Source organism: Aquarana catesbeiana, linkage group LG01, assembly GCF_042186555.1.
Source record: "Aquarana catesbeiana isolate 2022-GZ linkage group LG01, ASM4218655v1, whole genome shotgun sequence".
Taxonomy (NCBI): Eukaryota; Metazoa; Chordata; class Amphibia; order Anura; family Ranidae; genus Aquarana; species Aquarana catesbeiana.
In genome coordinates this window covers 174,636,616-174,649,742 of record NC_133324.1, presented here as the reverse complement: position 1 = coordinate 174,649,742, position 13,127 = coordinate 174,636,616, and the positions used below count along the sequence as shown (strand labels likewise).

At 42.4% G+C, this 13,127-nt stretch overlaps 1 protein-coding gene across 1 annotated transcript in view; it reads left to right on the top strand.

Moving 5' to 3' along the window:
* Positions 1 to 3,595: 3,595 nt before the first annotated feature.
* The window catches only part of SLCO4C1 (solute carrier organic anion transporter family member 4C1), a 121,937-nt gene continuing 112,405 nt past the window's right edge, over positions 3,596 to 13,127 (top strand). The window contains exon 1 of the mRNA XM_073624568.1: positions 3,596 to 4,153. Coding sequence (XP_073480669.1) covers positions 3,736 to 4,153 — 418 coding nt within the window. The 5' untranslated portion in view covers positions 3,596 to 3,735. The remainder of the gene's footprint in view (positions 4,154 to 13,127) is intronic.

Here is a 13,127-nt window from a genome sequence, read left to right as displayed (position 1 = left end):
GCCTCCGTCTGGTACCTGCTCTGCCCGCCAGTGTTGACCCGGCCTGTCCGACCATGCCAGTATTACTGCCAAACTACAGAACACCTCCTTGCTGCCTCCTGTTCCAGAGTGCCTGCCAAGCTACAGAGCTCCTTCCTGCAGCCAGCTGTTCCAGTGTTCCTGTCGAGTTCAGCATACCTCTTTGCAGTCTGCTGTGTCAGTGTTCCTGCCGAACTACAGAACACCTCCTTGCTGTCTGCTGTTCCAGAGTGCCTACCAAGCTACAGAGTTCCTCTCTACAGTCAGCTGTTCCAGTGTTCCTGACAAGTTCAGCATACCTCCTTGCAGTCTGTTGTGCCAGTGTTCCTGCTGAACTACAGAACACCTCCTCGCTGTCTGCTGTTCCAGAGTTCCTGCCAAGCTACAGAGCTCCTTCCCACAGCCAGCTGTTCCAGTGTTCCTGTCAAGTTCAGCGTACCTCCTTGCAGTCTGCTGTTCTGGTGTTCCTGCCAGTCTCTCTTCAGCTGTCTCAGAGGTCCGGATCAGCCCCTACACCTGCCACCTGTCAAGGCACTTGTGCTCCTCTGAACTCCCGAGTCCCTGTCTCCACTACCAGGGGTTCTTGAGCCAGAGGCATACGAGAGGCCGCTCCCTGCATTCTGGGCTCCATCACCAGGTACGTGACACCCACTGAGCTCCCAGTCTCTCACTAGACCCACTGATTCACTGTCACTGAATCCCTTGAGCTCCTCCAATCTGCACGGTAGTATCTCCTCAAGCATCACCACAGCTTCTCTGCTGAGTCCCTAGCTTGGCACTCAAGATACTGCTCAAGCTTCACCCCCGTTGGCTTGCTCGGTCCCTGGCTTGACACACAAGGCTGCTCTACAAACGTCACCTCTGCTGGCTGGGTCCCTGGCTTGATACCCACTGAAGTTTCCCAATTCTTCACCGTCCCCGGTTGGTAAGAATGCTGCTCCGGTACTTGCTTCAGTTACTCACTGTGGTCCTTGTTAATTAGGCGGATAGTCCCTTACTGGCGACAGCTTCCCCTCTACCTCTGACCACGACAGGTTCTCTAGCTGGCAGAACCATCACTTTTGGTTGGACTGTAAGCCTGCCCTACTCTCTTGCTTCTGGATAGGCCCTCAGACAGCCTAGCAGCCAGATGTGCAGGTGGCACAGAACATAGATCACCTGACTCCACCTGAATATATAGGCTCTCCCAGCAGGCCAAGGGATTCAGGAAAACCCCTGCCTATTGGCTGAGATACCCCATATACCCATAACCTGACCTTGCGTTGCCCTCCTCATATCTAGTACCACCAAGTACCCGGCCACCTAGTAGTAGAAGAGAAAAGTGCAATGAGGCCAAACTTAGGGAGAAACCAATAGATCTCTAACAATCAACCAGCATAATTATTCCTGGCAGGTAAATTTGTGGGGAGCAACCCTGCCTAAACTCCAAGGTGCTACATGTGGGAGACCAGATATAGTGAACGCAGGTTTTAGTAACACTGTAAAGCATTTGTTACCACAACAGTTCATATCCTTGATATGTGCCTGCTGTACCATGTGCTTCTATGAGAAAGTATCCTGTTCTCTTTGCATTGCTTCCTTTATGTGGAATCCCTGGTGTTCCTGCCAGTCTCTCTGCTTTCCTGTTAAAGACTGACCACACTAAGCAGGAGAGCACAGCGTGATCAGTTCTCTAGCTATGCTGGGAACTCCGTGTGCTCTCCTCCAATGATCAGACTTTCCTGACACAGACCCCCTGCACAGCCATTCTCTGGGAAGCTCAGTGTGCTGCTGCTGCTGCTTCTCCTCCCCCAGCTCTTATGCAGCATTTGCATATGCATTTTTTATATCTATACAAACATGTTTTGCCTTCCATTACTATTTTAAACTGAATGGGTTCTTTTACAAGGTGGTTGTTTACAATCACTTTAACCACTTCCCACCCGGCCACTGCACATAAACGGCCGGGTGGGCTATCTCTCCTTCTGAGTGGACGTTCAGCTACGTCCCTCAGAAGGAGCGGGATCGCGCGCGCGCGTGCCCGCGCAGCGGCGTGATCCCGATGCGCTCGTGTCACCCGGACACGGAGCATCTCCGATCGGCAGGAGGGCTCTGCGATTGGCCCTCCTGATCACATGACGGCCGTGTCGAATCACAGCCGTCATGTGATGTAAACACAGAGCCGGTTGCTAGGCAATCGGCTCTCCTCTCCTCAAACGGAAGTTGTCAGTGAGGAGAGGAGAGCGGATCGCTGCAGCCGGCTGGTGATCAGTGAGTATGAGCTGTTTTTTACAGCTTTTTACTCACTGATCACCAGTCTAGTGTCACCACACACATGTAAAAACACAAAACAATCAAAGTAAACACACAATGTCCCCAAAACACATGTCCCCAAAACACATGTCCCCACATAGTAAAAACACATGTCCCCACATAGTAAAAACACATGTCCCCCACATATGTCCCAGTAAAATCACATGTCCCAATGATTATCTGCACACATATGTCACCTGCGCACATCTGTACATGATCATTTGCGCACGTGTCCGTGATCACACGAACCAATTATTATACACTTAACGGGATTTTTTTTACCAAAAACATTTAGCAGAATACGTTTTGGCTTAAATTTATGACAAAATTTGATTTTATTGGATTTGTTTTAAAATAGAAAGAAGAAAATATTGTTTTTTTTTCCAAATTTCTGCTCTTTTTTCGCTTATATCACAAAAAATAAAAAACGGAGTCGTGAATAAATACCACCAAAAGAAAGCTCTATTTGTGTGAACAAAATGAAAAAAATGTAATTTGGGTACAGCGTAGCATGACCGCGCAATTGTCATTGAAAGTGTGAGAGCGCTGAAAGCTGAAAATTGGTCTGGGAAGGAGTGGGGCGAAAGTGCTTGGTATTGAGGTGGTTAAGTCATTGAACTTGTGTTTTTTTTTTTGTAAACTTTTCTTATGCTCAGATAAAATGTTGACATATCACTTAGAACACTCAATGCACCTTATCAGAACAGAAATCTCAAAAACAGCATTATTTTATGGACGTTTGATTCATATGGAGGGCTAGGACTGTACTGTATGCATGGAACATCAGTGCGTTTTGCTGCAAAGATTTTGGGATGGTGTTTTCTATACATACATAAAACATGTATTCCTGCTCTTCTTCATTTCCCATTTTATTAGTACAGGAGTTATCGGCGTTAGCGATGTTACCATAATGCAGGCTTGAAGGGTTACAGTTATAGAACTACAAATCTCAGCTTGCAGAAGAAGAATGCAGCTTCACAATAGTTTTAGTTTAACGGAGTGACACAGATTTCATAGAAGCTGGGCACTGTGAATGTGATCTTTGCTTTCTCTGTATAAAATGAAGTCAATAATTGATAGGTAGACATGACCTGACTGTCTAACTAAGGAAGCAGCAATTCCTAGTTTCTTGCCACAGAGAAGCACTTGCCGTAACTTCTCTTTTTTCTGCTAAAATAAGTGATTGCAGATAAGAGCGGAATGTCACAAGTGCCCACAATTTACATGTACACTTGTGACAAGAAGAACACAGCACCAGGTAATGTTTTGTAGGCGTTGTCATCGCAAGTCACCTGATTACCTCTTCTTCCTAGTGTAGAGCCAGAGAGGCGAGATAAAGAGGGAGGCAGAGGTGTGGTCCCTGACAGGTGGGTTTACCCTGAAATTAAGCCAAGGTGGTATTCCCACCTTCTTGTGACTCAACAGATGTCTAATATTATTGACAGAGATCATCTGGTCTTGCTTCACTTGCCAAGCGTAAAGACATCTGAAACATGCACAGATAATCTGTCTGAAGGATTGCTACCTCTACAGGGATCCTTTAAGGGACTGTCCAGAACTCCTCATCCCAGGCTGAAATCTCAGATTTACACCATGGAAGAAGGGATAGATAACCCAACGTTCACCACTGTAGATGAGGTGGCATTGCAGACTATTGATAACGACTTTAAAAAGGTGACCCCAAGATCTGGAGTGACGGAAAAGGAAATCAAGGATCCCATTGGCAGTGAAGAGTATGAAGAGGGGCCATGTGGATGGGGACGCTTCACGCCGAGCTTTCTGCAGTGTTGTAACAATCCTAAGGGTTATTTAGTGTTGTACAGCCTTCTGGCAATCATGCAAGGTGAGCAGCATTCCTTTCTCCAATTCTTCCTAACACATTAACTCCAATGAAGTCTAACCTGTTTGAATTCCTGTCTGTAGTGGGGGAAGACATATCCCTTTTATACTGGAAAGAAACAAAAAGTGTTGTCACTTTAGTCCCAAAGGATACATACATGTCATTTACCTTGTTATCGTAGTCATACTATAAACTATAACAAACCCATATACATGATTTATGCGTTTACATAGCAATTATGGCTCTGAGCAACCAGTCCAGTTCCGTGATTCGTTTTCAAATCTGGGCTTCAAAAATGACAGTAGAAAGCTGATTGGCTGGTAAGGGCAGCAAAGTTTATCCGCAAAATGTGGAATAGAGTCCCTCAAGAACTAGTTCTGGTCATCTCAGTAAAGTGTCAAAAAGAGCTGGATGCATTCCTAAATGCACAAAATATAACTGGATGCTGTATAGGTAATAACATCAGAGATTGTTGTTCCAGGGAATATCTGCCTTATGATGGATCAGGAAATCCCCCCCGCTGGAGCAAATTGGATCATGCTTTATTGGGGTTTTTGCCTTCCTCTAGCTCAACTGTGGGTAAAGGATTATATAGAGGTGTTTTTTTTTTCTGTTGTTTAACCACTTGACCTCCGGAAGATTTACCCCCCTTCATGACCAGGCCATTTTTGGCACTGCATTACTTTAACTGACAGTTGCGCAGTCATGCAACACTGTACCCAAATAGAATGTAAGTCCCTTTTCCCCACAAATAAAGCTTTATTTTGGTGGTATTTCATCACCTCTGAGTTTTTTATTTGTTGTGATTGAATCAAAAAAGGCTGATAATTTAAAAAAAAAAACTATATTTTTTACTTTCTGTTATAAAACATATTTAATAAAAAAAAAATGAAAAATGTATCCATAAATTTAGGCCAATATGTATTATCTACATGTTTTTGGTAAAAAAAATCCCAATACACGTATATTGATTGGTTTATGCAAAAGTTATAGCGTCTACAAACTATGGGATATTTTTATTTATTTATTTATTTTTTACTAGTAGTGTCAGAGATCAGCAACTTATATCGGGTCTGCAATATTGCTGCTGACATTCTGACACTTTTGACACTTTTTGGGAGCCAGAGACAGTAATACAGTGATCAGTGCTAAAAATATGGACTGTTACTGTACTAATGACACTGGCTGGGAAGGGGTTAAACATCAGGGGCGATCAATGGGTTAAATGTGTGCCTAACCTGTGTTTATGTGTACAGTGTGTGGTGCTTTTACTAGGGGAAGTAATCAATTTAATTCTCTGCTTTGCGGGGAAAGTACAGTGCCTTGAAAAAGTATTCACACCCCTTGACTTTTTCCACATTTTGTCATGTTATAACCAAAAACGTAAATGTGTTTTATTGGGATTTTATGTTATAGACCAACACAAAGTGGCACATAATTGTGAAGTGGAAGGAAAATAATAAATGGTTTTCAAATTTTTTTACAAATAAATAAGTGAAAAGTGTGGCGTGCATTTGTATTCAGCCCCCTTTACTCTGATAAACCTAACTAAAATTTAGTGGAACCAATTGCCTTCAGAAGTCACTTAATTAGTAAATAGAGTTCATCTGTGTGTAATTTAATCTCAGTATAAATACACCTGTTCTGTGAAGCCCTCAGAGGTTTGTTAGAGATCCTTAGTGGGCAAACAGCATCATGAAGGCCAAGCAACACACCAGACAGGTCAGGAATAAAGTTGTGGAGAAGTTTAAAGCAGGGTTAGGTTATAAAAAAATATCTCAAGCTTTGAACATCTCATGTGCATTGATTATCAGTGCAGCCTGATCACCGATGCCTGCCAGTGCCCCCAGTAATGCCCACCTGTGCCCACCAGTGATGCCCACTTGTGTCCAACAGTGATGCCAATCAGTGCCCACCAGTGGTGCCAATCAGTGCCTATCAGTGCCCATCAGTGATGCCTGTCACTGCCTCCTTATCAGTGCCACCTACCAGTGCCATCTATCAGTGCCCATCAGTGCTGCTTATCAGTGCCCATTAGTGTCACCCATCGGTGCCCATAAAGGCTGCCCATCGGTGCCGCCTATCAGTCCCCATCACTGCTGCATATCAGTGCCACCTATTAGTGCTCATCAGTGCTGCATATCAGTGCCGACTATTAGTGCTTATTAGTGCTGCATATCAATGCCTACTCATCAGTGCCACCTCATCAGTGTCCATAAGTGCAGCCTATCAGTGCATTCAGTGCAACCTCATCAGTGAAGGAGAAAAATTACTTATTTACAAAATTTTGTAAAAGAAACTATGAAAAACTTTTTTTTTTTTCCAAAATTTTCAGTCTTTTTTCATTTGTGTAGAAAAAAAAAAAAAAAAAAAACTCAGTGGGAATTAAATACCACCAAAAAAGCTCTATCTGGCTAAAAAAAAATTATAAACATTTTGTTTGGGTACAGCATTGCGATTGTCATTCAAAGTGTGACAGCGCTGAAAGCTAAAAATTGGCCTGAGCAGGAAGAAGGTGAAAGTGCCCTGTATTGAAGTGGTTAAGATGCCAGGACAGAAAATGGGAGGTGAAAATGGCTGGGGTAAGCATAGCATTGGATCCTGGGACAGACTGTTTATTAAAAGTCAGCAGCTACAGTTTTTGTAGCTGCTGACTTTTATTTTTTACACAGAAGACTGGAGCTCCTCTTTAAGCAGTAAAGAAACAAATACAAGATTGCTTGCCCTTCCTGAGCTGACATTCAATAAACATGATGGAAAAAATGTTTTAATTGGTTCATGATTTGTATATAAGCTGACAACATTGCTGTTTGTATGTGCAGTGACTTTACTTCCAAGTGCACTGAAAGTGCAGTCGCTCTAAATCTGAGGGGTCGATCTGAAATGAGGGGAAGCTCTGCTGATTTTATCATCCAGTCATGTACAACCTAAAATGCTGTTTTTTATTTTCCTTGCATGTCCCCCTCGGATCTACAGTGACTTTACTTCCAAGTGCACTTGCAGTGCAAAGTGGATTTTCCTTTAGTAAATAACCCCCAATATGTACAATGTGAGGTATTCCATATCAGAATTCATTTTCATTTCGGATGGATTCTAATTGGTTGTTTTGGTGCTGGACATGGCATTTAGTGCATTTCTACGCATGCAATTAAAACATTTTAGAAATGGGATAAAACAGGAAATTTAATGTGCATAAAAGTGTATCTATAGCCAGTTTTGGATAGGGTGAGGAAAGGTTTTAAGCCCTGTCAAGCACTCTATTTGTCCTGGTGACCATTGACAGAAAATTATGGCAAATCCAAGATTTTGGAGTTTTCACCAGAACAACAGATGGCAGTACGGAGGGAGCCACACTATCCCATTCCATGTGCAAGACTATATGGGGACCTTAGCCATAGGATAGACCCCTATGCAATTGGCTGGTGATTTCTGGACGCTTATATACAACGACTGAGACGTTGTCTATTAATGACACAATACGCTTTTGGATGATAAATATCCCCTGCTCTTTGAAGTCCCTGCAAATCTGAGTTATGTTGCAGTCAAATCTATTGGCCAATTGTACTCCCTTCGAGTGCTTATTGTGTCACATGTGAATTACCATCGGTCGATGACATTCTGGCCGGTATCCATGCGTGGCTCTGATGGACCATTTGCTCTCTTCACTTGTTGAGTTATTTCTACTGTTCGGTGGAACGCTTACACTTGGGACTTAAGCTACAGCTTTGGAAGTTTCAAGCCCTTTAAGTCCCTGAAGAAGAGCTACACTATGTGTTTTTGAAACGCGTTGGACGCTTTGTCGGTTGACAGCTTCCGGGCTTCCCTTTCAGCTGGCTTTACATCTGCCCCCAACAATATGTGTTTGTTTTTATCATCTTGAAATTTTTTGTTATTTATGTAATATATCAATAAATTTGTAATTTTTTACAATTACTGTTTGTGGTCCGTTTAAAATCCCAACCTGAGGAACTAATTTTTTACTACAGATGGCAGGAAATCATTCTATTATATCAACTGTTCCTCTAACAACTGTCTGAAAGAATTCCTCTCACTTCCTGTTGCATCCTGAGTACAAGAAATGAAGGGAATACACTTTAATACTTGTGCAGGTGTACGGTACATATATGTACATATATGCTAAAAATGAATTGTAAATAAAAACTGAGTGAGATGTTTAAAACAGCAAATGATGGGGTGGGGTATGTGTAGGGCAGAGGCATTGAATGGCTGTGCAGAACATTAAAGTGGTCTTTTAGACATTACACTGCATAGATTGACAAGCACATCAGTATCTCTGATACTTAAAAGTCAGTAATATTGTAGAAAGTCATGTAAGAACATTTGCAATACTTCCTGACCTAAAAATTGGGTAAGCTAGCCTTTCCCAACCTTAGAGCACATTAGTGTAATCAGTAAGTTTCAGATACTAAATAAATGAATAACTTGATCATTTTTAACACCTCTTACTCTATATGACAATATTTTTTTTTAGTAATAATTATGGATTAATATAAAGAACATTATCCAAAAAACACAGCCAGTGAAAATTATAATTTTCCTTTGCATTGGAGGTCAATGTGTAGGTGCCCCTTACATTAGTAGTTACTGTAGTGTTCCCTTACATTAATGGTCAATGAGCTAGGGTCCTTTTACATTGGCGGTCAGTGGGGTAGAATCCCCTTGCAGTGGAGGCCAGTGAAGAAGTACCACCTTATATTGGTGGGCAGTGGGTTAGGGTTTTCTTACATTGGAGGTCAGTGGAGAAGTGCCTCCTTACATTGTTGTTCACTGGATAAGTATTCCCTTACACTGGTGGTCATTCTGTCCAACGATAAAGTACTCTCTTTCACTAATGGTCATTGAGAAAGGTTCCCTTTCATTGATGTTCAGTTATGGCCAGTAATATAATGGTTCCTTACATTGTTTGTTACTGGAAATATTGTTCTTTTAGGGGAAGAATGTCCCCTATATTAGTGGTCAGGGTCGTGCCCCCTTACATTGATGGTCAGTGCGAAGAATACCTTATTACATTGGTGATCATTGGTAAGAATACCCTTTACATTGGTGGTCAGTGGAAAGAATGCCCATCAACCATATACAGCCAGCTAAAAATATAATCGGTATCATGAATTACTTACCTGTGAGATGAGAGGAGAGTTGGCCATTGGGCTTGCATTCAGGTTAGCAAATGCCTCCTGCAGGCCAACAGTCAACTGTGGGAGCTTGCACCTCAGGTTCACCTTGCTTCTGCTAAAAAATTATGTTGACACTAACCCATGTACTGCAAAATACATTTGGTTTTACATACAAATTAACGCTTATATGAGATTATAGTGACTGACATTTACAACTGTTTTACACCTATCAGGGAACTGACCTGACTTCAAGTTCATGTACTGCACTTTATCAGTAATGTTATTTATATATTTTTTTATTTATTTCAGGTACTTAAAGTGGGGTTCCACCCAAAAAAACAAAAATACCTAAAAAATTCTAAAAAACAAAACAAAAAAACATTTGGATATTTTTTTTTTCACTTACCTCTAAATGCCTGTTGCTAGGTGGTCCCTCGTAGTCTGCCTCTTCTTTTGCCTGGGCTGGTGACATCACTTCCCCCTCGGCACAGGAAGGGCTCGGCTCTGCTCCCTCTCTCCTGTCAATCATCTGGGACCCATTACAGGTCCCAGGTGATTGAGCGGCCAATCACGGCGCGCAGCGCCGCTCGCGCATGCGCAGTGGGTGCCAGGCTGTGAAGCCACAGCCCGGCGCCCACAGTTGAAATGCCGGCGCCGACGAGCGGAGGGGGGGGACGAGCGGGGCTTCGATCCCCCGCATCGCTGGATCCTGGGAGAGGTAAGTGTCCAATTAAAAGTCAGCAGCTGCAGTATTTGTAGCTGCTGACTTTTAATTTTTTTTTTTTTAATGGACCTCCTGGGTGGAACCCCACTTTAAATAGCTCCATCACATATTTACGCAGCACTTTACATATTATTATACAGTAACATCGGTCCCCGCCTTCAAGGAGCCTACAATCTAAGGTTGTTAAAGCTGGGTACACACAGACTGAAAACGGTCGGTTTGCCGACTTTCAGCCGGTGAGTACAGTTCCTCTTCTGACAGAAGCTGGTCTCACAACTGGAAAGCCAGCATCCCATCAGCACTATCAGCCATTGGCTAATCACTGTGGTGTCTGGAGGGGGGGGGCTGTCAGAATACAATAGCTCAGTGGGGAGATCAGCGCACTAACATCGGATGTGTTAGCACAGTGATCTGTAAAGTTTTTTTTTTGTTCAGCCCACTTGGTTGAATGAAAAAATACTTTTTGTGTGTACCCAACATAACTCAAACTCATACTAGGGCCAATTTAGACATGAGCCAACTACCTACAGCATGTTTTTGTTTGGAGTGTGGGAGGAAACTGGAATACCCAGAGGAAACCCACACAGATACTGGGAGAACATGCAAACTGATGACCCTAGTGCTGCCTATTATATGCTATTTTGATTCTATTTTGATTATATTAGGTCAAAACTGATTAATGTGGGAGTTGAACTATATGCTGCTACTTTTCCCCACTCCTGTATTTCTGTGGCATTTGTATAAGGAAAGCCATTGCTGTACTGGAATGCAAGTGACCTCTCTACTTTTTGATAGCTGCTCTCTGCTTTTTTGATAGCGGTATCCAGCTCATCCATGCTACAGTAGACTTTGAAGAGGCCAAAAAAGGGATTACCGGCTCTGAGGCTGGGGTAGTCTCTTGGTTAGAAGTGGTGTGTTCACTTTTGCATAGGACAACACCTACTTCTATGAGGGAGTGCAATTAGATCAAACCCTGTAAAGAAGTGATGGCAGATTCCTAATTTAATTCTATGAATATCCTGCGGATCCTACCACAGATCATCACACACCCGAATCTTCTGCAACTTCTCTTACTGCTACATTAAAGATAACACTAGGAGATTGTTGGGTGTCTGAGAGTCACTGGCACCACATCCCTTAATAATGACTTCAAAACATGTATAGAATGAGAGAATGGGGTTTTAAAGGTGCCAACAAACGTTATTATAAAAATATCCTCATTTTATTGTAAACATTTTCAATTATATAAATTTCATATATAAATAATTGGCACAATGGGGGTTATTTACGAAAGGCAAGTACACTTTGCACTACAAGTGCAAACTACAAGTGCAAAGTGCACTTGAAAGTGCACTGAAAGTGCACTTGGAAGTGCAGTCGCTGTAAATCTGATGGGTAGATCTGAAATGAGGGGAAGCTCTGCTGATTTTATCATCAATCATGTGCAAGCTAAAATGCTGTTTTTTATTTTCCTTGCATGTCCCCCTCAGATCTACAGTGACTTTACTTCCAAGTGCACTTGCAGTGCAAAGTTGATTTTCCTTTAGTAAATAACCCCCAGCATCTCTGCTGGGGAAAGCCGCAAGTTTATCACTGACATTAAAGACATTGGGGGTTATTTACTAAAGGCAAATCCACTTTGCACTACAAGTGCAAACTACAAGTGCAAAGTGCACTTGAAATTGCACTGAAAGTGCACTTGGAAGTGCAGTCACTGTAGATCTGAGTGGGACATGCAAGGAAAATAAAAAACAGCATTTTAGCTTGAACATGACTGAATAATAAAATCAGCAGAGCTTCCCCTCATTTCAGATCTACCCCTCAGATTTACAGCGACTGCACTTCCAAGTGCACTTTCAGTGCAATTTCAAGTGCACCTTGCACTTGTAGTGCAAAGTGGATTTGCCTTTCGTAAATAACCCCCATTGTGCCAATACATGGGCTGGTTGTGCTTTTGCAGCCACTCCAGGGTCAGATTTTGAACTGCCCTGTAAACAGATTTACATGTGGGTTCTAGAGGATCTGGTGATGTTGATCCTTTTCAACTACCCTCTTCCACAATAATGGCAGGTAATTCATTGGCTCGTATTTCCCCCTGTGGTTCACTGATATCCCCCCAAAACATATATATATCCCCCAAAACTGTATGATTTATTGTGTTGATTTTACCACAAATATTGTGTTGCAACACAATGGGGGTTATTTACGAAAGGCAAATCCACTTTGCACTTTAAGTGCAAACTACAAGTGCAAAGTGCACTTGAAATTGGACTGAAATTGCACTTGGGAGAGCAGTCGCTGTAGATCTGAGGGGTAGATCTAAAATTAGTGGAAGCTCTGCTGATTTTATTATCCAATCAAGTGCAAGCTAAAATGCTGTTTTTTATTTTACTTGCATGTCCCCCTCAGATCTACAGCAACTGCACTTCCAAGTGCACTTTCAGTGCAATTTCAAGTGCACTTTCAGTGCAATTTCAAGTGCACTTTGCACTTGTAGTGCAAAATGGATTTGCCTTTAGTAAATAACCCCCACTGATTACCTATGCAGTAGTAGTAAAGTCTCCTGAAGAAGCAATAGTCTAGCGAAACATGTTGAGTTGAAGTTACTGCATCTTCACTGTAGCCGCATGGATGCTCTATAATGGTTTTATATTTAAAACTTATGTAATTTTAAATTTTTTACAATAACATTTGGATATTTTTATAACGTGTGTTGGCACATTTGAAATCCCGTTCTCTCATTCTATACATGTTTTGAAGCTACATTAAAGCGGAGTTCCACCTGGGAAAAAAAATTTAAAGTCAGCAGCTACAAATACTGTAGCTGCTAACTTTTAATATATGGACAATTACCTGTCCAGGGAGCCCGCGATGTCGGCACCTGAAGCCGATCTTCGGATTGACTCAAGGGTGCTTCCGCCTCCATTCCTGGTAAGGGAACCAGGAAGTAAAGACTTTTGGCTTCACTCTTGGTTCCTTACTGCGCACGCCTGAGTCACGCTGTGCAATCTGAATGGTCCCTGCTATCTTTTGGGACCTGTGTGTCTCCCAGAAGACAGCAGGTGGTGAAGGAGGAGGGGCCGGACATGGCGTAGTTCACCTCAGATAGTGCAGCTAT